We start from the raw sequence: 25,777 nt of genomic DNA, 5'->3' as shown, positions 1-25,777 counted from the left end.
GAATTCCATCGAAAACATGAAACTAATGGAGTGAAGTTATCAAACTCTTCAAAAATTTGGGAAAAAAATTAGAAAAACTAGTTTTTCATTAACTAGTTCAACCTCATCATCTGGTCCCAACGAATGAGAAATTAAAAATAAATTATATAAAAAATACAAATGATTATTTCGTCATATGTCTTAAAGACATATGATTATTAATGTGATTGTTACCTTATCAATTATGATTGTTACTCGATGATCTCTTGTAAAAAAAAATAGTTACTTAATGGTAATAACTAAAACTGTTAATATAAAAAAAGTATAGGAGACCAAAACGCTAAAAAATTGCTTAAGGATTAAAAACAAATTAAAAAAAATAGGAACAAAGATATTAAACCCCAAAAAATATATAAAAAAATGGGACGAGTGTAAAGAGAAAAGAGGGCAAATAGAATCTCCCAAATTTAGAATTAGGAAAGAAAACAACCCAAATTAGAACAAGCAAGTAATAGATTCTGAGAAAATAGAAAAAGGGATATATATATTTCTTTGCCCACGTTCTTATGTCATGTGGCGATAAAGTTGCTATTTTATTTTTTTGGTGTAAATAAAAAATAAAATAACAGCGCCATTATCAAGAAGGTATTTTTGACTAAGTTCAATTTAAATTTAACCAGTTTATAGGTTGATGCTAACCTGTATTTGACGTTAGTACATTTACCAAACACAATAAATAAATGAAAAAAATTGCTGCTTATTTATGTGAATTCAATTCATTGAATAAGTATCTTAAAATACAGTGTTACATTGTAATCAGAACATTAAAAAAAAAATCTAACAAGATAATTTGATTGAATTTAGGCAACTATAGACATACACCAAAAATTTAGAACCACGCAATACAGTAGCCACGAATTATAGCAGCTCTCAACTGACATTAGCAAGATCCTATTTCCTTGACCCAAATGACACGCGAACTTGAATCTGCCATCAACCCTATTTTTGCTCATCAGTCTGTTGCCAAGTTTCCTCAAGCTTACAATTTGGGCATTTATATTCACATCCGTTTCCAAGCTAGATGATAAAATGAAATTAATCACAGCAGCCAACATTCAGAATCCTCATCCCAGAATTTATTGATCCATTTGCTCCAGATGTCTAGGATATTTGGAGTTGGAGCTGGCAAATATGATTCTAATGTTGCTCTACTAGAGTGGTGCCATGAATATAAGGTGTGGAGGGTTGGGAAGGTTTCATGGGATATCACACTTTATGGTAACGAGACTTTGAAAAGAGCAGCCGGGATGCCTTTTGATCATTGGGACATTATGAATCTGATCTGGGAGCTGTAAAAGATGAAAGAAGACCAGCTGCATGAGCAGGTAGAATATCTCCAAATGAGGACATGGCAGCTGCAGATCTATCCTTAAATATGCCAACTTGACCATCAGTTAGTATGGATCCCAGTTTAAAAGTACTCTCCCCGAACCTGCTTCCAACCTAGAAAAAGAATAAAAAAATAGTATCAGATACCCACAAAATTATGCAGTCAAACAACATATTCTAAATCAGGTTTTAGATATAAGAATGGAGAAGTATCAGTACAAAAATGCATGTGAAGCGTTATATAATTCTGTCATCACATGTGATGTTACTCCCAAAATTTGCATATATGCAGCTAATATTGTAAATAACGTACATGGAAATCTACTTGGTCAAGCATTAGGATATTATATGCTCATACACAGCATTAGAAGATATCATTACCCATATTCAGCTACAATTGTAAAGAATTTGCTCAACACATGATACAAGTACTAGGAGAAGGAGATAAAGTTTTATGTGGTCTAAGAATTTGTAATGAATTGGTATTAGTTCTGTCAAATACTGCAGGAGAGCAGTCCAAATATAAAACTAAAGTATCATTCAGATTTTGGTCAATATAGTACTCCTAATAATCATTTGGCTTATGGACTGGAATTACATTAAACAGTTGTTCAGTGTATAAAGACAACTTGTCTTTAGAAATTAGTAAAAAAAAAAACATTTCTATGGTTGCAAAAATGGATAAGAAGTTCAGTGCAGTGTTGTGCCGTACATGTGTGATATGCAAAAGCATGACGTTTTGGGGACAGGGGTATATCATAATTTCTTAGTTACTGAATACGACAATGTCCAAAATTAAGAAATAGTACCAAAATTTCATGATGGCTTACCTGCATAAAAGACTTCAGTAAGGGTGCTGCCACCCCCAGACTTGAACTGTCATCCAAATTTATCTTTTGAGAAAGATCTCCATTTGTAATTGAATTCCATGAACTTCTCAAAGCGATTTCATTTGATGATGGAGTAAATGCCTTCTTTGTCCCTCTAGAGGACAATGCTGGAGCACTGGATTCACCAAGAGAGTTTGCAAATAAGATATGACATTTAGAATATTAATCAGTAGCTTCAGAATGTGCATTAGAAGGTTTCCTAGCAAAATTACTCATAAAAATAGTCATTGAATAAAACCAGCACAGAATTGGCAGAACCATGCATTATGAAATGACAGATAAAACAAATAAAATACAAGATCAGACAAACCTGATGGGGAGGTATTTAAATCGGGGAACTGTAGAACACCTCAGAATATTAGATTCTGAATTAGTAGGCAGTTTCTGAACAGTATCTGTGTACATACGGTTGAGTTGCACAAAGAAACCAAAGAGAACAGCATGTCGTAGGTAAGACTGTCTCTCATTCTCCCAGAGATATGGCTCATACCTTTAACATAAAAAAAGATCAGAGATGACAGTGCAGAAATTACTAGAAGTACAAAATCATTACACACTGCCAATTTAACCCTTTGCAAGAAATGCATGCTACGAATTCTCTCTAACCATGAATTTTGCAGCAAAATCCCCAATTGTAAAAATTCTGGGGCCTAAGTATGTTATGTGGATCTGCTCCTGCATGAACATGTAATATGGGATGGTCGTTGCTTGAAATGAATTATGGTCTTTGAAATTCATGATCAGCGCACAGCCTTGAGATGTCATTTCTTTGAGTAATCTATTTCGCTCAATCTTTGGAAGTTTTTGTGTTTTAGAGAGCTTTTTTTCCTTTTCTTCTACTTTTATTTTCTTCTAAATTAACCTAATTTGGTTATTTCCTTTAATTTGTAATAATTACACAAGCCATCTGTTGATGGATAGCACATCCTGTGTTCCTTCCACATACAACAATAAAGGAACAACTTGACCGGAAGAATGAGACTTACGTAAGCCAGTCTATGGGATCCAGTTTCTGAGAAAGACGATTTAACAATTGATTTGAACGTTCTCTAATGGCTGAGTTTGTCAAACTTTGGTCATGCTTCTTTCTGCCAGGTAGCTTTGCTTTTGGGTTACTAGATAATTCCCCAACCATGTTTGAATCACCACCAGAGAGAACATCAGTAGCAAATTTGACATCTAACAAAACCTGCAAGACTCCTTTTTCTGACACTTGATGAACACCACTCTCTGCAGTGGAAAGAAAGTCCTCAAAGATTCCAGTAACCTGTATGATAAAATAGTTATTGTAGATGTACATGCAGGAAAGAACATAGCAACACAGTTGTTGAAACAATAATACATGATAAATTGATAAGCCATTGCTTAGAAAATTGCATCAAAACACTATACAATTCAGGATGGACAGGCAGGGGGTGGCCAAATGACACTTTGATCTGAGCAATATTTTCTTGATACTTATATGCATGGTAAAATAAAACTGCAACACAGTGTGTTTCATATGCACTGGGATTTAACCTAACACTATTGTTTAATTATCTGTAACTCCCATGTAAAAGCACATAATGCTAGCTGTCAACATTATGCTAACAAAAAAAAGTGAGGCTACTTTCACGCCCATGATTGGATTCACTGAATCACTCATTTAATTCAAAGTATACAAAGAAAGTTTTGGCCTTGTAGATTTCAGGAACTTTCATATCCCATTTGAGAACCAAAATACACCGGTTCAACTATAACGCAAGGATAAATGAAGAACTCAAGGATTTAGCAGATCAAATGGTGTTTAAATGACCTCATTGAAACTGAATCTTTCTATTTTTTCAATTCTCCTTTGGCCACTAACCAATAATCCATTCAGGGTCTCAATAACTTGATTGCAATTACTTTTTACAGGGGGTGGGTTTGGAGATAGGATGATTATCTTTGTTACTCTGAGATCCTAGTGACAAGAGCACAACTCAAGTGTAAGAATAAATTTTATAATCAATTAATTCAGCATGAATTAAAGAATACCAACCACTCTGAGATGAATTTAACAAAGACTACACTACCTACAGTTTAAAGTAAGCTGACATAGAAAGCAGCACAATTGACACTACGAATCATTTAAACTTCTGTTTATTCTTAACATGGGATCCAAATATTGCAGAGAGATAAGGCAGCCTTGCTGCCTTTTCAGATTACTTATCATTATTTTGTGTCTTGTGTTTTATATTATTTTAAGAATACATTATCCTTACTGATGTTTACTGATTTACTCTTTTATTTTCAATGAAACCTCATTTTCTATACATAACCAAAAGGAAAGACAGAAAATAAATTAAAGAGAAACAGAGTAATGTTAGTAGACATGAAAATAAAGCAGGCTAGCACATCCACAGGAAAACTACCTTTTCCAGTAGCCTTGATGCAAGTTTATGCAAAATCTTCTTGTCAAGTACATGACCTCCAACTCTATGAACTTCTTCACAGGCTCTAAATAGAAATGAGATGATATACAGAGAAGGCATGGATGGAAGAGATATTTTCATCTCTGGTGGGTTCTCATCGGACTGATCTTGCTTGACAATGATATCCTCCCAGCCCTGTTCAGACACACAAAAATTTAGCAACCTTCAACATTAAAGGCTATAACTTGGTCAGCAAATCACCAATACAAGGCCCCACTAAAGAAATAACAAGTTAACAACAATATCAAAACAAAGACAATGCTTCAGGTTGATGGCATCTACTATCCTCTCAAGAAGGCAAACAGAAGTTACATCGGTTCTATAATTAAAGGCCACAAATTTTCATTTGGCATGACCAACAGTTGAAGATTGAAGATTCAATACCCACAAGATCCATTAATATATTAGTTGCAAAGTAAAAGATCATTGTGAAGACGTGAACAAGTACTTCTTTAACAAATTTTCAATTCATTTGGTTCTCTAAATCTCAACTAGACTACAGTAAATTGATTACTGACTGCTAAAATAAAATAAATCTGAGGTGATAAACCACCATCTTCTTGATATGTTAATGAAAATTTTGGATTCTTTTAAAGTTTTCAAATTTAACCAGGTTTCCTATAGTTCCTCGATGCCTGTTTTGGTAGACAATTTATCATGTCAGACTATAATCACATGGTATGCTGTGCTATAAATGTTCAAGCAGGAATCAAGGACAAGTTTTGACCCAACGTCTGTCTGTTAAGTGGTTTTCCCTTCTACTGATATACAAATAAGATGAGGAGCTTAACTTTATTGACTTCCAGTATTTCCTGTTTTTATTTTTACTCTATATACGTAAAGAAATTCTTATCCTCATTCTCATGCTTTCTTTCTCTATTTCTTCAAACTTAACAAACTTTTTATTAACAGAGATCTTCAAAAGGAACAAACAAGTATTATAGTATGACTTAAAGGTTCATAAAAATATAAAGCCTCACAAGTGGAAGATTAATATGTATAATCTTAAGAAAAAACAAGTTTAAGCCATCACATGCTGTTAAATATATGATTTGATATGATTGAATGTAAATAGGGAAATAGGTATGTCTGTACAGATATGTAGGGATTTCTGTTTCCTCTACTTCCTTAATTATCTTGTACTGTAATGTTGTGTGTTGTTATCATACACACTGATTTATTTATAATCATAGGTAAGCTCAAAGGAAAACAAATTGAGGGGGAGGTGAATAACACTTACCCTCCAGGGTGAGCTCAAAGATAAAGCATCATCTTGTTTAAGATCCTGAGAGACAATGGCAGAAAGTTCATTTGAGATCCGTAAAATCCACAAGTTGTAAGCTCTAATGCAAAGATCCCCAATGGTCTTATTCAGTTCTTCCAATTCATGGCTTGCACCTTCTCTCATGCCAAGCAAAGCGGATACGACAGATGAATTTTGTCTTTTAGAGCCAAGGCTCGTTTGTCTTCCCGGACTATCACAGATAGCAGAATCAGACCCAAATCGAGATTGTTTTACCAGAGCTGGTAATTTCCCAACTGCAGATGCATTCCCATTAACCCAAAATCTGGGAGAACCAAGTATCAAGGGTATATGTTTAGAATGATTTTGGAATGCAAACAATAATCGTCCAATGAAAAGAGATTTTTCAACAGTAACCGCTGTTGGCACCTCGCCATTTTCTGTTGGGGCATATAAACTATCCAGCTCTTTTTTCAGTGTCATCAATATAGAAGACACACATTCATAACATTTACTTTGCAGATATGGTGCCAGATCCTTCAATCTTCGGGAAGCCTTTGGAGATTCTAAGAAACTTAATAGATCCTCAAGGATGCTCTGAAAAGAAACATCAACTGCATCCCTGATTCGACTTACTTCAGGACCAAAATAGGCATTAAGACAATACTGAAATTCGCTCTCTTCAGGCTGGACTTTAAACCCAGAAGCAACTCCAGTTTTTTTGGCATTTGATTCTAGAAACCAAACACCACCAGCCGTAGAAGGTCTGTTCAAATACCCCTGAACATCATCTAGCTTGGTACACAAGTCACCTATAGCAGAAATTGAGTTCACCACATCAACAGCACCTGTTAGCTCCCTAAATCTCAAGTCAATGATTGCTTTCATCCTGCCAACAAAAGCATCCTCAAAAATTTCATCCCAAAGATCTGATTCATCTTCCAAAACAAGTTCCCGAATCCTACTCCATGGCAACTCAACCTCCGAGCCAAAAACATTCTTGAGCCATTCCAGACTCCCCTGCAGAACTTGTTTGCTTTCCATTGTCTCCCTTATTGATTTCTCAGCAGAAGCCAAATCCTGGCCACTACCAACAGCATCAATCAAATTTCTTCCACTTATCTTGCTCACACACTCCCTCAACCATGCAAAACAAGTATCAGCAATGTAACTCTTATCAAGCATCGCCATGATTGATTCCAGTTTATCTCTGAATGACTTCCAAAGCCTAACCTCCTCATCAGGATTGGGAATCCCACCAAACAGCTGTGATGCTGGAGGTGATCCCAGAATGACCTTGTAAAAAAGTGGCATATCATTCAACACCTGCAAAAACAACTCACCCACCTGCCCCACAGTAACCTGAATTATACCCAACACATCACACAAGACCAAAACCACCAAGGAGGAAGCATCACCAGGACCAGCATTCCCCAAAATCTGTGATATCCACGACTTCCTCGATTCCAGAAACAAGCTCAGTACCTGATTTCCATCAACAAATCAGTTTAAACCCATCAAATAACAAATCCAGCAATTAACCACATTTCAAATCAATCAAATCTACAAACCATAGGCAACTCCACACCAATCTGTTCTTCATCAACTAATCACTCCACTCCACAATTCATACACATAAATCCACAAACTGAAAGCAATTATTAAATACTCACCAACTCAAATTCTCAATTCACAATGAATAAACCAAAATACCTGCTTAGGCTCGAGCTCATCGATGACGGCGACGGCGGCGAGCGCATCGGAGTAAGCGGAAATGGCGAGGCCGCGTTCGAGCAAGCGATCGCGGCTGCGCTGGGAGATCTGCGCCCTGAAGCTCTCGACGATCTGCCACTGGTGCTGGAGCATTGCGAAATTGGAAAGGAACTTCTTCTTCTGGTCATCGGAATCGACGAACAAGTGGTGGTGCACGTACTTGGCACGCACGTAGCGCGACGCGGCCTCGAGAAACATCCCTTCGTCGAGGCAACCCCAAATGTTCTCGGGCGTGTCGACGATGTACTTGACGCGGCAGGCCGCGCCGTAGGTCCAGGCTCGGGACTGGGAATGGAGCTTGGTTTGGGACTGGGATTGGGATTGGGAGAGGGAGCGGATGCGGTCGTGTACGACGGCGATGTTGCCGGAGATGCCGTTGCAGGAGCCCTTCATGCGGACGATGGAATCGGCGGAGTCGATCAGGTCGCGGTACCGGTTGCCGACGAGTTGCCGGAGCTCCTCCTTCTTGTCCTCGATCTGCTTCCGCGTCGCCGCCTCCGTCTTCCGGATCTCGGCGATGGGCTTCGAGCGGAAGAGGGACTCGGCGTCGCGGCTGCCGATGGTGGAGATACGGTGGTCATCGGCGCGAGGCAACGGAGACGCCGCGGCTGGGGATGAGACTCGCATGGCGGTGTGGGTTTGGGGGTTTAGCGGCTTGGCATTGATCTCTCCGGCAGGGGACGGTGGAGGAAGGAGAGTGGAAATTTTGGAGAACGGTCACTTGGGATAGGGGAAAGAGAAGAAATTCAAGGAGAGTTTCGTAAAGGATAATTTTTGTCTGATGGTAATGTGAACGACGTCGTTTTTTTCAGTTGAAAATAAATAATAAAGTGCTCTCCATTTAATTATTTTTACTCCATAACATTTTTGCTTTCGAGAATATTTACTTGGTTTAGTTATATTTTTTTACTTCTAATAAATTAATTTAATACATTTTTTTCCTAAAAAACCTGTAAATGTTATCTTTGGTCATTGGTCATTTGTCTATTGATTACTAATGAAGAGCTGACATAACATAATCACATAATTATAGTTTTATCCTTATTTCTTTTTTTAATATTTTAGTATTTTTAACCGATTTTAAACTTAACCTTTTATTGTTTTATGAATTTTACTCGTAATTGTTGCAGTATTAATGGAAAAACAACAAAAATAAAATTTGCAAGTATTTTAAAAACATAAGGATAAAATATGCCAACAAAATTACCTAAAAGTAAAAAGTTGGTTGTATAAAATCAACTAAACTTATTTAAATTAATATTTATTTTTTGAATGATTATATAGTCAAATATTTTTGTTTTCAAATTATTTTTATTAATACTCAGTTTAATTAGCATCGTAAATAAGGATATATAATAATTACAATCTTTCATTAATTGAAATAATTTTTAAAACTTTATGAATTAAAAGTTTTTAATGTCTACATTATTTATAATTTAATTTATATTTTTTACTAATAAACTTTTTTAAATACATTTTCATATTTTATATAAATTATGAATACTTATAATTATATAATTTATTATTAATATATAATGTTAAAAATCATATGCTTATTTCACGTTCAGAATAAGAGTTTAATAGTAATACATGATAATGCAAAATAATTTTATCCTATATCAAATTACAAATTATTATCGATATGATTTTTAAGATGATTTTATAAAAATAAATATAATCATTATATATATAATAATTTGTGATTGAATAATATTATAAAGTTATTTTACATTATTAATATATAATTTTTTTTCTTGTTAAAATAATTAATTAACAAATTATGTATGGAAATTAAATTTTTGTATTATAATCCCATGGAATATAATGTGATAAAATTAAAGTTCACATTATTCAAACACATAATATTGAAGTTTTTTTTAATTAAATGATAAATGCAAGAGAATTGACTTTAGAAAATTGAAATTCAGTAAGCACTCATAAAAACTTAAATCATTAAAACACATTAATCAATTAAGGACCATTCAATTATTTCAACAAAATCAATTCACATCCTCACACTATTTTGTCTATTAATGATCCTTTTCACTCCTATTTCAGATGGAAAAAGTATTTTTGACAAGTGGATGGGATGGGTTTTGCCTCTCCAAATACTCTCATAATATGAAAAATAATGATAATTAAAAAAAATTGTAAAAAAAAGCAGCATTTTAATTTTGAGATATAAAATTCATATTTTTTTTATGAACTAAAAAATTTAGCGACCCGAGTTTGTTGAATGATCCATTCGGGTCGGAAGCGGGTCCATTTAAAGCCCACTGAAATTGAAACAGTGAGTAAGTTCTCCGAGGAGATAAAGAAGCACCCGAGACAGCACCACTGCAACACCGTTTCTTCCAACCCCTTCTTTCTACCAATTATTATTCCTATGTGAGTATGAGTACTGGCTTCCACCTTGCACTTTCTGCATTATTTTGCATTTTCAATTTTCATTACCAATTAATAAATATGCATTTTGCTTGTGCCTTTATTTTTGTTTGTTATCTTTAAATTATAGTGAATATTTGAATTGCCTTTTGTTTAGTTAGTCTTTGCTATGATATGAGATGGTTTCTCAGTGCAAGGATTGTTCAATTGTTATGATTTATTATCTTGGTGTCTGAAATATGTATTTTAAATAAATGTGAAGGTCATAACGATGGTAAACCTACAAAAGGTTGAACAACATGTTACAACAGAAGGTCAAAGGAAAAAGAATAAGAGGAAGAAGCAAGTTTTGGTTCCTCGTCCTGCATGCTCATGGGTGTATTTTAGGTCATTTCTTTTAATTTCTTAAAAGTGAAATTACATTTATATTATTACAATAAATAGTGTATGCACTGACACTCTGACTGTGTAAAAGATTTTACAATGACAGTGCATAGAAATTAAATTATTTTACAATTAATTTGTGTGTGTGTTCTGATTTTGTTAGTTAATTAATTTGTTTTAAATCAATTGTTGCAGTAAAGAGTTTATCAAGGAGTACATTGCTTCCCATCCTGAGTCACCAGGCCTTAAAGCTGTGAGTATCTTTTTTGACATTTGATACTGCTAGGTTTGTACCTCATTTGTTGATGAAAAACTGTATATGGTGATAATTTATGTTGCAAATTTTCTTTTTGTAGGCAACAAAGGCTGCCTCAAATGCGTGGAAATCAATGAGCCTTGAAGAGAAGGAAAAGTATGCTAGGCATGCACGTGAAGTGTGGGATGGCTACTTGAGTTCAGGTGCTGCCCCCAACCCCAAGCCAAGGAAACAGGTAAATTCTAAGCACTTGGGTGATGGTTGATTTGTTTATTCATTTCAATAGTTAATGAATCTTGAAGTTGAGGATTAAAAATTCAGACTAAACTGGTAACAAGATGCTCTCCTGGTCGCTTATTCAAAGTGTTACAGCGCCTCACACCTGAGCAGAAGGAGGCAGTTAAGAGCATGGGCTTTGGCAGCCTCCTTGGCCTTAGATGCCGAACGCTTCGACGCAGTTTGTGTCTTTGGTTATTGGAGAGATTTGACACTACTAATTGCAGCTTAGAGATCTGCAATGTGGACGTGCCATTAACTCCAAATGATGTAGAGATGGTATTGGGATTATCAGCCAGTGGTAAAGAAGTGGTGAACTCTGGTCCAGAAGACATGATTTCAGATTTACGTAACAGTTACAACGCGATAAATCATGGAATTTCAGTGCGACTTTTAGAGGAGCAGTTGGCAACTGCAGAGTCTGGAGATGATTTTAAGAGGTCATTTGTACTCTATGTGCTGGGAACGCTTCTGTGCCCAACAGCTAGGCTGGATGTTAGCCCGTCATTCCTCCACTTTTTGACAAATATGGATCTTGTACATCAGTATAACTGGGGTAAATTCTTGCTTGATAGGCTGGTTCGAGAGGTATTGCGCTTCCATCAAGGGAAGCAAAGAACTGTTGGTGGTTGTCTTTTATTTTTGCAGGTAAAATTATTTTTCATCAATTTCTATTTAAGTTATTAATATATATTTCTTTAACTCCTCTTTCTTTTTCAGCTTTTCTACTATGAGAACATATCTCTTGAAGGGTCTTCTGCTCCAGTTCCAACGATTGTTCCATATCTGTTTTCTTGGGGAGAGGAGGAGATTGCTGAGAGAGAAAAGCGAGAAAAGGAACTTGGCGGCTATGGTTCTGGGGAGGTAGATAATGACATTCAATTTATTTTTCTACAATGCTACATTTTTTTTATGGAAATTGTGCTATTTTCCTATTTTTAGATCAACAGAAAATATTTTTGATTGTAGAAATCAGAAAACCCTTCAAGGAGATAAAAATGACTTGCCTCAGGCTTATGCCAACCATTTGTTCAATGAGATGTACTATTTGTCAAAAAAAAAAAAAACAGTGGTAAACAGTCTCTTGAAAGCCTTTTTCAATTGAAAGCAAGTCATTGCAAAGTGTGGTATTTCTAATTTGATTGCATTTTGTCCGAAAATGATGTTCCATCTTACAATTTTATGGTGGTGGATTTATTTCAGAAAATGCCCTTTGACATCTTTTAAGAGTTTCTTTCTATTATCTAGCAAAATATTTTCACATGCCTCACCAATCATCACCACATAATAATACATTTCTTTGCAATGAAAGGAAATTCTGAAAAAGGCTAGAACCAATCAAAACTAATATTATCCCAAGAGAATGTATCATTTAATAATTTGTTTTCAAAATGTTAAAAGCAATTCAAATGATGGCATTTTGATATTCTCTGTTAAACTAGTGGATTGGTTTACAGATATTAAGGTATGCTTTTACTTTGCAGCTAGCAAGCAAGAAGAAGTGCCATCATATGGAGTTCCCTGAGTATAGAGATCATCCAGATGGCCCACTGATCACCACAGAAATCAGTAGAATTGGGCATGGTCCTCTTAGACCAGAATCAAATGAGGTGATGATGCCATTGCCATTCATTACTAGCCTCTTAGCATGTCCACAAAAGCATGTCAGAAGACAGAAGGCACTGTTTTGTACCTACAACTTTTATAGTTATGAACCCAATAGTTTTACTTTTCTTTTATGAATCAAAAAGGCCAATGGATCTTTCTCCTTGCAATCATTGGTGGAGAACCAAGTAGAGTAAGGCAGTTTTACATTTTTGACTGAAATAAAAATGAGCGACCATGAGATGTGTTCCCTTTAATATGGGATGGCTATAGATTTTGGCAGAACTTTTTTAAAAAATGGTGCATTATGTGAAAGAACTTATTAACATGACCCTTACATTGACACAATATCAAGCAAATGGTCTTTAGTCTCTTTGGTGATGTTGGGTTTTGAATTAGTGATTTTGTTGTGCTATAAGACCCACAAGTTGCTAGCTAGTTAATTATTGGATCATTAGAGGGCTTTGCATCATCATTTTAGCTGATGCAACTAATTTACCTATTGGGGTCTGCACATTCAACATGATTTATTTCATAAAACTTTAAAAATATTTAGAAAGAAGATAATCCTGGAACCAAGGAAGAAGTGTAGCAATGAATAAACAAATGATTACCTTTGCATTGGAAGCTCATATTCTATAACTTTTCTCTTATTGTACCTTTCCGAACTTTCCTTCAAGGGCACTGTTGTAATTTAAATTCATGATAACAGCATGCTCATGGCTATATGCTGGGTTCACATGAATGTATAAGAGTGACAGGGTCTTGATGTGACTTAAAAAAAGTGGTTTTAACATGGCATTGGTTAAGCTTGAGATATTCATTTTGTTCTGTATTTTTCTTTGGTCATTTTAGGTTGAGCTTCTCCTCAGATTTATTTGGAATTTTATTTCTTTCAATAGCTTGTTGCTGCATATTTTGTTTCTGTTCCTGATTATTAATAGGTCAGTCCTAAAGCAGAACTTGTGTTACTAATCTGATTGCAGAGAGAAGTAATCAGTGAGAAGCATTGAGGGGCTTGAATTTTATAGCTTTTCTAAGCATTATCTTTTCCTAACTGTGACATCCAGTTGAATTTATTTCTAAATGAATGCTGGAGTTCTCAACGAGCTGTTAGTGGAAGCTCTATTTCCTAACTGTGCACATGCATTTTATGATTATAACTTATGAATTCCGCAGCTTAAAATTTTTACCCTCTCAGTAACTAAATTGTTTCTACAGGAAGACATCCGTGGTTTTCCTAGGAATAGAACCGTGTTGAGTGGAGATGTGGATTTAGTAGTTGAATCAATTGAAGCTCCTTGTCGGAACAAAGAATATGGTTGCAATGAAACTGTGGATTGCATGACTAGCAATGACCATGAAGTGACATGCATCTATTCTCCATGTGTCTGTCCATTTCAAGACTGTAACTATGTTGGGCCATTTGAACAGTTGGCATTGCATTTCAGCAGTAAACACTGGGATTCCGGAAGACAATTCAAATATAATCATCCATTGGCTATCTCTTTACAGATGGATGAACAATTCCTTGTTCTCCAGGCAGAAGAAGATGGGGTTCTTTTTCTCCTCAACAAGGGCACAGAAACTAATGGGAATACAGTGATGATAACCTGTATTGGTCCAAATTCATCAAAAGAAGGATTTATTTATGAGATTGTTTCATGTAGGGGGAGAAGTTCTCTCAGATTAAAGTCTGTAGCTGAGAATTTTCCTGGTCGAATGGAGGATTTCCCCCCAGTAGATTTTCTTTTGATTCCTTTCAATTTTCTTGTGTCTTCTAGGGAGCTCAATGTAGATATTTGTATATGGAATTCTACTGAGCATAATGTAGATTGCTCTTGATTTGTTACCTAGATTATAGATAATTTATTTAGTGAGAATGATGTCAATTGGCATTTATTTATAAGATTTTTCTGCTATTCCATTATGTCAATTGACAAATTCTGTTAGACGTAAAAATTACTCGTTAATTTTCATCTAATAATTTTTTTAAGGAATTGATCTACAAAATATATTCTAGCGAATAATTCTAGATGTACGAATTTTATAAACAAAAATAATTGTTAGATATGGTACTGAGATTGCGTTCGCTTGAAACAACTATATGCACGTTTATTAAAAATTAAAAAATAATTAATGTTGGTCCTTGCTTGATATGAAGTGTTTCACTGAAAGCTAGACAATAAACATCATCAAGGATCAAACTTTGGATAGTAATAAGGTTGACTTAGTAGTAAAAAAAAAAAAAAAAAAGATTGAAGGTTTTATATTTCACTAAAAAAAATAATATTTGTGGATAAAAAAAAATCAACTGTTGGCTTTGAGATGCTGAAATTTCTGTATTTACATTTTTTTTTTGCAGTTTAGGTTTTATGGCAATTTTATTTTTTGAATAATTCAAGCATACCTCGTACAATATGTGCAAATTCTGATTTCTTTATTATAATCGAGACTCCTATTTAAGTTTTTTTTTTTTTCATTTTCACAGCTATTATTAATTAGTGGAGTTTAAATTAAATGAAGCCATATTTGAAAAAGAAGATTAAGAAATACTTTTGTCACGCAGCTTAACTTTCAGGATAGAGAAGGGAAGTAGGGAATCAGAAACTGTGCCAACTTGCTTCTATATTCCAAATTTCCAATTTATTGATTATTCTTTCCAAGGCATTTCAAGTAATACACAAACTTTTCTTGTTTCGTTTTTCTAACCTCCTTGTCTATGTGTCTATGTTCACATAAAAACAATTCAAAGTATGACAAATAATTGTTGTAAAATTGTCTATGGCACTAAAACAAATTGAATGGCAGCTACCAGCAGAAGAAACTGCATTTTGTTCCTCCTTGTAGTGAATGGAATGCCAGCCAAATGACTGACACTTGAAATAATTCTAATGAAGGAGTTCCTCTATGAATTTGGAACAAAGGTGCCAACATAGCCAACCCCCGCAACAAAGAAGGCCATAGATTGCAGAAAAAGATATATGAAGTAGTGGTTCTTCCCATATTTAAGATCATAGCATGCACAGAAAAAGAGATAGGCCCCCACAAGAAGTTCCAGGAAATGAAGCCTGTTAATCATCAACAAACACTCAATGAAGGTGAAATAGTGAATGCTAGTTATGAAAATCACGTTTTAAGCCCCATGCAAAATCATTAATTCAAATGTAGGCACCAAATTCCCAACTTGAGGGAATCAAATGAACTCATTCATTTCTATGTTGTTCATTCTATTGTTATAAATGATAAGTTAATAAAATTAGGAGTATTCTCCTTATATAGGTGTACCTTTCACCAATCCTGATACGAGACTTCCTAGCTGCTTTACCACCTGATTTTGTTTTAAGAGCATCTCCCAATTTCTCAGTAACTACCCATTCATTTACTCTCCCTGCCTCTAACAAACCTGTAAGTGTAGCCTTGGTCCTATGCATTGACATAACATTTTCAAAGAGTATCCAGAATACCAGCAAGTGGATTGACCTGCATAAGATGTACACAAGTTACTCACAATAACAAATGAACAAAAGAAAACCTTCTTTACCAAGTTTTGCCAACTTAAAATGTTTACCTTGGAGTTCCAACTGCATTAAGGAGTGTGATGATAGAAGGTATATACACAGCACCCCACTTGGGGACTTCCACTTCTGGAAATAGAACAGTTGCTGGCATAATCACACAGTAGAATACAAATGTGACCACATGAGCAACAATTTTCCGGACAAAGAAGAAACTATAAATCACATATAACTTCTTCCACATGGAGACTTTCTGCATGGTATGGTAAAAAAGGAATTAGAAGAGAAAATGGATACTAATATAACTTGACTTCTTCAAACAACCTATGGACATTGAAGATAACAAGGAAACTGATACCTTGTTTCTCATTATTTCCATTGCCATTTTCTTGAAAAGATTAGCTGGGCCACATGACCACCTGTGCTGCTGATAACGATAGGCTTTGAAGGTACTTGGCAATTCACTTTTCACCTAAATTTATTTAGATAAAGTGATAAATTGTTATATGAAATAAACAACTCAGTATAGGAGAAAAGACTCAACAGAAACTTGATGTATATATAACTGAAATTACTTTTTGTACAATCTTCTTTTCTAAATAACTCATTGAACAAACTCCTGAGTATAAACCATGAAACTAAATGCAGTGTGGTTCGGTGATACCTTGAGATCGCTAAGATACACAAATTTCCCGCCTTTGAGACCAGCACGGACAGCCAGATCCATGTCTTCCACTGTTGTGCGGTCCTTCCATCCACCAGCTTCATTTAATGCTGAAATTCTCCACACACCAGCTGTGCCTGCACCATCTCATTTACATTCACATGACTGCTTCTACTACCCAAAGAGACATACTTGTACTGTTTATTAGGGAAATGATTTACCATTGAAACCGAAGAAGGCATAGGTTGAGGACCCAACTTCCTGCTCCACAAGGAAATGATAATCCAATGACATCTCTTGCATTCTTGTCATTAAGCATTCATCAGCATTAACTGCCATACACAAGGTATATAAATGTCACACCTTACCTAAGGCAGATATTGACATTCAAAAATTGTGACAAATTTATGTCTTGTAAAGTGGAAATGATTTGTTTTTGTAGCTAAGACATTGGTATGAGTCCAGTTCTTTTCTAACTGTTGATTTGCTTTAGTGGAATTAACTTTTGTTCTATAGTAAAGCACTGACACCAAAAATGGAGTTGTGTAGATATCAAAATATTTTAAATTTTAAGTGGTATTGGTGCCTCAGTCAAAAAAAAAAAAAAAAAGTGGTATTGGTGCCGTTTGCTTGTATCTTTTCTGTGCTTCTTAGCTTCCATAAGATAATTGTATCTCTAAGCAGATATTATTTTTGAGTCCATTGGCTAAACTTGGCCATGATGCTCTAAGAATTTTCTTTCCATTCAGGATTGAACACTTATGATAAGCACAAACATTCTCTGATGTATTAAAATGATTTTTTAAAATGGAAATTTAGACCTAATTTAATTCAAAAAATTAATTTATAAGAGAATTATTTTTACTTATATATTTTATTGTAACCTTATATATAATCCATATAAGACTTGAATTTTTCTCTAACACATTTCCTCAAGCCTAACACTATTGGCTTGGTGTGTGGCCTTATCTCTATAGACAATGTAAAACTTGAATTTTTCTTAACATGAATCAAGAGTAATAAATAGGATCAAACAAAGAAATAGTCAAGCAATTTTTCAAACTATAATCAAATGTAAAACCTTTTAATTTTTACAATTAAAAAGAATCTTCGCAAATAAACATAGTTTTCTATTTACCAGACGTAGTAGACTCTTCCAAAACTGTAATCAAATGTAAAACCTTTTAATCCTGATTTAGTTAAAAATCAAAACCAAATATTGTAACAATACGGGCACGTAAAAAAAAAAAAAACAAATATTGAAAAGTTCCAAACATGTCCAAATCCCCACTATAAAACCATTTGTAGACTCAGAGTCCAAACCCTCACCATATTGCCAGGGGATGGATTACTACAGAGGCCTTAGGTTGTAAAAGTCATAACACTAAGTACGGTTGAGACTGAAATCCACAGACCGGCTTCTTCCATCTCCAAGTCTAAGTGAGGCAGCTCATTCTGTAAGCTTTTTATTATCCGGAGAGTTTTTCCTCCGAACTTGCATGCTGATCTGCATGTCTCCATCTTGGACAAAAAATCCTTCTTTGAATTTCTTTTATTTCATCAGATTCACCAGGATTACCAAAGAAGAGTTTGCTGAACTCTATGTTCCTTGTGGATTGTTATATCTTCAACTACTTTTTGGACTGTACACATGTCCTTACCGTATCTTTGAAGGGAAGGAATGAAACAATAGTTTCTTTTTCAACAAAGAGAATTTATCCTTGTTTTTGTTCCTGTTTTTTTTTATCATTGTCAGGGATAAGATAAGAAGGAACAAAAAAGGACAAGTTCTCTTTGTTGCGGGAAACTATTTTTATCACCATTGTTTCATTCCTTCCCTTCAAAGATGTAGTAAGGACATGCATCCTTTCCAAAGAATGGTTGAAGATATGGAAATCAATGAGGAAAATAGAGTTCAACGAACTCTTCTTTGTCAATCCTCTTGAAACTGATGAAATTAAAGAAGTACAAGGAAGGATTTTCTGTCTCAGATGGAGACAGACAAACCAGCATGCAAGTTCAGAATAATGAAACGCTCGCAGAATAGGCTTCCTCGCTTAGACTTGGAGACTTGAGTTTGAGGCCTAGGCTGATTTAGAGTTTTGACTTTAACAGCCTACGACATGCAAAGTAATCCATCCCATCACTTTCCCCACTTCCTTGGCCATATGGCTAGGAGAAAGTGAGACCAAGAGGATGGTGTGGTCTAGTTCCTCCACCGTAAGGCCAAAAGTAAGTAACACCAACAGATTGTTGGCATGCTCCACTTCCAGCGGCGTTAGTGTTAATATGTAACGCTGTTTCCATGATGCGATTCCCACCACTATTGTGGTTTTCTTAGTCATATTAGAATCAGGGGAATTGTTGCAGTGGTTCAAGAGGTGGCTGATGTGAAAGATGTTCTTGACTAGAAAGAGAGTGTAGAATCTGAGTGTGTGCCCTGTACGAGATGCTTATAAAGTGAGGGTTTAGACTATTGAGCGTAAGAGATATTTAGTCATGTAAATATCTTTACAAAATCTTCACAATTTTTAGTTTTGACTTTTAACTAAAAGAGGACTAAAAGTTTTTAGATTTGATTACAATTAAAAGGTTTTACAATAGTAGTATTTTGTAAAACTGCTTCGCAATTAAACATAGTTTTTAATTGTACAACTATATTTTGACACCAAAGATCCTTTGTTGGAGACCACAGTTTTTGTTTTAATTTTTAAAGCAAACTTGCGCAAAGGAGTTTCATGAAGGATGAGAAAAACATTACCGAATTTCCATCGAGCTTGGACTAGTGCAACTTCGGGGTTGTGAGCCAGGAACGGTATAGTGCGCCAAAGGAAGTTAGGCTCAGGTTGGAAATCAGCATCAAAGATGGCCACATAGTCACACAAATTCACATAGCTGTGCTTCATGCCTTCTTTGAGAGCCCCAGCTTTGTAACCATTTCTGTTCTTTCTGATCTCATACTTTATGTTTACACCTTTACTGGCCCATCTCTGGCATTCCATCTCCACCATATTCTGTGTTGTTTTGGTAAAAAAAAAAGAAGTTATGTGAGCACTAATAACTAGAAATATATGAATGTACTCTGTTAGTTTATACATGGACTTTAGTCAGGAAAGATAATCCAGAATCATAAATGTCGTTTTGTGAAGGAAGAATTTTCATGCAAGTTGACATAGATTATGACTAATGAGTAAAACTATTCTTTAGTACCCCCTATATAGAGAGTACAAAATATCTCAAAATGGGCTTTTTGTTGACTAAGGTAAAAAGAAATAGAAATGTTTAACATTGTTTAATTATTGGAAGATAAATGAGCAAATTGTCAGTTAACTTTATTAGTAGGAAGGGATGATTTCAACCTTAATGATTGGGTCAGTGGAATCATCAAGAACTTGAATAATAATCCTATCAGATGGCCATGATAGCCCACATGCAGCTCCAATTGATAATTGATACACCTGCAACCAATGAAACAGTACTCTCAAAAACTTTCACTTCAGTAAAAAAAAAATAAAAAATTCAAGAAAACAATCCATGTCATAACAGTTTTCCTTTATAGATAAAGAAAAGACTTTTATTGAATGGGATAACTCTATAGTAATAGTAATACCTCTTTCTCATTGTACATTGGAATTTGCACCAAGACCATAGGGTATGCAGAGTTTCCAAACTCAAGGTCATCCCTGAGTGGCTCCCATTTATACTTCTTTTCAGGCTTGTACCTAAACAACTTGACAAAGATTATGACTATGCCCATATAAACTCTCTCCACAAACAACATAAGTGACATGGCTAGGCACAAAACCACTAGCAATTTCATCAATGGAACCACCAGGGGTGCCCTGGCTTGTTGCCAAATCAAACCCATTTGGCTTGCACTGCCATAGTGCATGCTCTTAAATGTAGCTGCTGATGAAAGCCGATCCATTTGGTGGCTTTCTTGGTTTCCTTTGGAGAGACAAAGAGCACTAGTGCAATGGTGTCACTATATAAAAGATTGTGATATCACTCACTCACAATTTGTGTTGGTCTTGGTGGCTTTGCGAAAAGAACACGAATTGTTTGTAGTGTTTTCTTCACTTGTGGTCACTCAGTGATTGTTGCTTAGGAGTTACGTCAGGGAAATAAGGAAGGGCTAGAGTCAGAAGGGACTATTATAGCACTGTGGTAACAAAAGTAACACTGAACTAGCTAGTTCAGCTCCATGTGCCAGATTTTGTGACACCAAATGGACCTAACGTATATATGTTGCAATGCTTTTCAAGTTATATCTCTCTCTCTGGTCTCTCTTCTCGTTTATGATCAGTGAGAGAGAGAGAGAGAGATAAGGGTATTTGGAATTTTGGATGTCTTGAGTAAGAATAAAACAATGTGTGATATATTTATATATAAGAAATTGCAGTGTACTTTGTATCAAAGGGGAAAAGAAAAAAACACTGCAAAACAATTATGATGAGATGGATTATGGACACAGCTGGCTTGAGAGTTGAAACCAGAAAAGAGTGTCACAATCCAGTAGCGTTTGTAGACATGTAGCTAACTAACGTCTAACAGAACATTAAATTATGGAGCAGTGGTTTCCACAAAGCGATTCATTAAGATGCAGGGAACTTCATTTTAGTCATTAAAATTGTTTTGCGTATAAAATGTAAAAGTACGTTTAACAAAGTTTTTAATTTGAAGACAAAGTTAATGTAATTCCTGTGGTAGAAATATTATATTAATATCAACTTTTTAGTTGGTACGTAAAACTAAGTTGATGCCAATTTTTCATTATTAAAGCTTAAGTTAATGTTAATTCTTTTAAAGGCCAAATTAATATCATTTGCATCTTTAAAAAACTAAAATGAGTATATACTAGTTTTTTTTATGTCTAAAAGAGTTTTTCAAGTCTATTAAACTTTTGTGTTAAAGGAATATATTTTTTAATAAAAATAATATGAAAATTTTATAATAATTTACACTTTTTCCTCAACCAATTGGTCAACTTAGATCAAAGGATATATCTAACTCAAGGTTGAAATTTTTAGATTTGATTTTTGTTCCTTTGACGTATCCAATTACAACGGATGTGATGGATCATGAGAAGGTATTGTACTTAAATTAGACAAAGAGTAGCCAACAAAAAGAAGCGTACTTGGCGGTTGACATGTCGATATATTTTATAGGTCTTAAGTGCTACTCACCTTAATTTTATATCGAGAATTTTGATGCTCAAAAAGTATACACGATCCTTCCAAAAAAAAAATTATACATGACTATTAACATATATAAATTTTTTGGACCTTCATAAGCATAGTAATAAAATTATATGATTAATTATAATTAATATCATCAATTTTCTCCAAATAAATTTAATTGAACTTGACGAATTATTACGATGTCATAATTCGCATTGGAAGGCCACTTTAATATCATCATAAATATATATTAATACGGTGATTTAATTTTTATAATTAAAATGAGAAAAATGTGTAAAGTGAGAAAATAAAATTATATTTATCATTAATTAATGTAGATCAAGTTATGATCCTGGTTGGATCGGTCAGGTTCGAGTCTAGAAACCGAGTCCGACGTAACTCACGGATTGTAATTTTAGAATTGAACATGTCTTATTAAAGTATTCGGTTTTATCGAGTTACAAATCACGTGGGTGGGATGGTTCGATCAATATACGTGCTTCAAGCCAATGTTGAAAATGGAAAAGGAAATAAAAAAATCAAAAATTAAAGCACGGTTTAAAAGGAAACAAAAAACATAAATCAAAGTCTTAAATGCACAAATAAAAAAAATACCTGCAAGAGATGATGAAGTTGAAGCACGACGCCAAAACTATAGTTTTACGATCTTCATTTGAGTCAAAGACTGGGAACGGATGTGGATGCGGGTTCCATTTGAGAGGATAACAATCGACCTTAGGACAAGACAATTGGTTTGGTTAATGTATGTACCGCAAGTCAATGTTGAAAATGGAAAAAGAAATCATAAATCGAAAATCAAAACACAGTTTAAAAGGAAACAAAAGCATAAATCGAAGTCCCAAATGTGCAAATAAAAAAAAATACTTGCATGAAATGATGAATCTAAAGCATGATGTGAAAACTATGGCTTCACGGTCTCCATTTGAGTCAACAACAACGAACAAATGTGGATGCGAGCTCCATTTGAGAGGATGGCAGCGAATTGATCTCGGGACAACGAAAATTAATTTGGTTAATGTATGTACTGGCAAGTCAATGTTGAAAATGGAAAAGGAACTCATAAATCAAAAATCAAAACACAATTTAAAAGGAAACAAAAAACATAAATCAAAATCTTGAATCTAAAGCACGACGTGAAAACTATGGCTTCACGGTCTCCATTTGAGTCAACAACAATAAACATATGTGAATGCAAGTTCCATTTGAGATGACGGCAGTGAATCAACCTCAGGACAATGACAATTGATTCGGTTAATGTATGTACTACAAGTCAATATTGAAAATGGAAAAGGAAATCATAAATCAAAACACAATTTAAAAGGAAACAAAAAACATAAATCGAAGTCTTGAATGTGAAAAAAAAAAATACATGCACAAAATGATGAACCTGAAGCCCGACACGAAAACTATGGCTTCACGGTCTCCATTTGAGTCAAAAGCAACAAACGAACGTGGATGTGAGCTCCATTTGAGAGGACAACAACAAAATCAACCTCAGGACAACGACACACCACAAGCTTCTTAGGGTTTTTCCTTTTGGTACTTTAAAAGTTCAAATTGTGAGTGTGACTACGAGTTGTTTGTTTTACACTTTTATACACTTGGTTTTAGGGTTAACCAATTAATATGGGTCATTGGATCATGTATGTGTTGACTAAGCCTATATTGATATGACTTAAGTAATGTAATCTCATGAAGAGAATTGGATTGGGCCCAACCAAGCTATGTTAATATAATCAATTTTGGGTTGGGTTGATTTCTAATGGGTATAACACAACAAATGTAATCACTCAAACCCATTATTTTCACTCGTCAAACTCGTTGACCCGTCCAAAATCATCCAAAATGTAATTTTTTCTAATTTCTTAAGTTTTGGGTCAAGTTGGGTCATCCTGGTGGAAAAACAGTCCAACATGCCATGAATTTGCCAAAAATAGGTCGGGACAAATTGACCCACATAAAAGTTGGTGAGTCATCCCCCACCCCCCAAAAAAGAAGATATTTTAATTGATTTTGTTAAATATAAGTTGCACCTTTAATCATTAAAAAAAAAGGTTGCACATTCAATGTGTAACCTTAAATTTTGAAAAATAATTATTTTAAACAAAAAATATAATGAAAAATTTCCTAAATTTTTTTAATAATAATAAATAAACACGTAATACAAAAATAAATATTAAATAGTAATTAAAAAAATGAGTTGGAAGGTTAACTTGCCTTGGCTCGCACTTAACTCATTTTTTTAGGGTCAAGCGAGGTAGGTTAAAAACAAGTTGATAAATTAAAAATCTCAACAAGTTCTTGTTAAGAAAGAGACTAGAATGAGTCTGCACAAAATGTCCAACCTGTTTTTTCACTCCTAAGTGTTAGTAATGGGGATGTGATGATAGCATCAATGACAACAATGATAGTGGAGGGGTGACAATGATGAGAAAATTTAGAACAATGAAGGAAAGAATGATATATCTTATTATTCATTGTTAGATTAAAAAAACAAAGAATGAGAATTATTTCTCTTAAAGTGGATCCCATATATATATATATATACTTATCAAGTGAGAGGTAATTTACTCTATGCACAAACCGCAACGGGATTTCTTCCTCCAAGCAACTGATTGGATTCTTCAACTTAGTTTTGATCATGTAATCTTTGAGTTTGATTGTAAGACAGTTGTGGATAGTTTCAACAAACACACAACTGGTCTGTCTGATTTCCATGTTATATTAGCTAAATGTAGAACAAATATTTCCATTATTCTAAACTCAAAAGTAAGTTTTTTAAGGAAACAAACCAATCATGATGTCCACTCTTTAGTTATTTATTTATTTTATTTTTTATAGTTTAATTAATTAAATTATTTATTTTCTGTATTCTTAAGTGAATATGTTATTTTTATGGTTCATTGTTGTGGTACGTTTTCTTCGCTGTGATCCTGACGTGGAAGTTCATTGTTTATTGCTTATTGTATAGTATAGTGGTAATTGCTTGTTTGATTGTATCTGTTGATAACTGCAGTTGGAAAGAGGTTCCAAATAGTGATGATTATGTATTCTTTTAAAAAGCTGCGATCGAGTTTGGTAATAATCCATTATGGATATCAATCAGTAGCAAAATAAAATTTTGCTTTACGATATTGAGTTTATTTGGTCCACGAGGCAATAAAATATAGGATAAGTGATTCAGTATGCACATGCATACACGAAGATCGAAGAGTAACCAATAAGTATATATCAAATTAATCTGATAACGGCTTTCTATTTGCTTCACAAACAAAACAGGAGGCAACACTTAAAGTAAAAGCATTCAATAAACCATGCAAATGCAAGCATCGTCGTTACATTGTAGAATCTCCCTTCTCAAGAATACGTGTAATATTTGAAACGACACGCACACAGACTTGCAAAAGCTATCTTTATATATCAAAGAGAACTTTAGTTTAAACCGTAAATATAACATTATGGTTCCCTTTAGCATCCATAAACCGTGCATGCCACTATGCCACAGGATCGACGTTAATTAATTTGAACTGATCATCATTGATTACGATATATGCCTATATATGTATATATTGTTTTATATGATGTTATATAAAGGGAAATCTGATGTCGGTTCAGACCATTAATTTTTTTTTCTTACAGAAATAGAATAATGTTTTTTTATTCATAATCAAGTGAGCAATACAATAAGAAATCATACTAATTAAAGGTTTGGAGACTAGGATAATAAGGAGTTGCTTTTGCTAAAGCATGGATAACTCCAT

The 25,777-nt window shown here is 34.4% G+C and overlaps 3 protein-coding genes across 4 annotated transcripts; 1 reads left to right on the top strand and 2 right to left on the bottom strand.

Moving 5' to 3' along the window:
* Nucleotides 1-716: 716 nt before the first annotated feature.
* LOC114369143 (conserved oligomeric Golgi complex subunit 1-like) lies at nt 717-8,517 on the bottom strand. The gene is made up of 7 exons (XM_028326328.1): nt 7,668-8,517; nt 5,952-7,439; nt 4,652-4,846; nt 3,245-3,525; nt 2,569-2,748; nt 2,199-2,373; nt 717-1,482 (listed from the first exon to the last, which is right to left on the bottom strand). The coding sequence occupies exons 1-7, from the start codon at nt 8,352-8,354 to the stop codon at nt 1,309-1,311; spliced, it is 3,180 nt and encodes a 1,059-aa protein (XP_028182129.1). The 5' UTR covers nt 8,355-8,517; the 3' UTR covers nt 717-1,308.
* A 1,519-nt stretch (nt 8,518-10,036) lies between these two features.
* On the top strand, nt 10,037-14,539 carry LOC114369631. The gene is made up of 8 exons (XM_028326857.1): nt 10,037-10,115; nt 10,375-10,499; nt 10,692-10,749; nt 10,853-10,987; nt 11,074-11,676; nt 11,749-11,892; nt 12,513-12,638; nt 13,855-14,539. The coding sequence occupies exons 2-8, from the start codon at nt 10,384-10,386 to the stop codon at nt 14,476-14,478; spliced, it is 1,806 nt and encodes a 601-aa protein (XP_028182658.1). The 5' UTR covers nt 10,037-10,115; nt 10,375-10,383; the 3' UTR covers nt 14,479-14,539.
* A 723-nt stretch (nt 14,540-15,262) lies between these two features.
* LOC114370391 (glucomannan 4-beta-mannosyltransferase 9-like) lies at nt 15,263-22,736 on the bottom strand. 2 transcript variants are annotated; one of them, XM_028327729.1, is made up of 10 exons: nt 22,611-22,736; nt 20,426-20,537; nt 20,175-20,273; nt 19,577-19,829; nt 17,037-17,147; nt 16,816-16,952; nt 16,510-16,623; nt 16,205-16,404; nt 15,922-16,116; nt 15,263-15,704 (listed from the first exon to the last, which is right to left on the bottom strand). In XM_028327729.1, the coding sequence occupies exons 2-10, from the start codon at nt 20,462-20,464 to the stop codon at nt 15,542-15,544; spliced, it is 1,311 nt and encodes a 436-aa protein (XP_028183530.1). In that variant the 5' UTR covers nt 20,465-20,537; nt 22,611-22,736; the 3' UTR covers nt 15,263-15,541. The 2 variants fall into 2 exon arrangements, with proteins under 2 accessions (XP_028183530.1, XP_028183529.1); XM_028327728.1 differs by lacking the exon at nt 22,611-22,736 and having other exon boundaries at nt 20,426-21,154.
* Between the last annotated feature and the right edge of the window lie 3,041 nt (nt 22,737-25,777).

This window comes from Glycine soja, chromosome 10 (assembly GCF_004193775.1).
Source record: "Glycine soja cultivar W05 chromosome 10, ASM419377v2, whole genome shotgun sequence".
Lineage (NCBI taxonomy): Eukaryota > Viridiplantae > Streptophyta > Magnoliopsida > Fabales > Fabaceae > Glycine > Glycine soja.
Note: the sequence above shows the minus strand (reverse complement) of the source record. Positions and strands in the feature narration are given on the sequence as shown.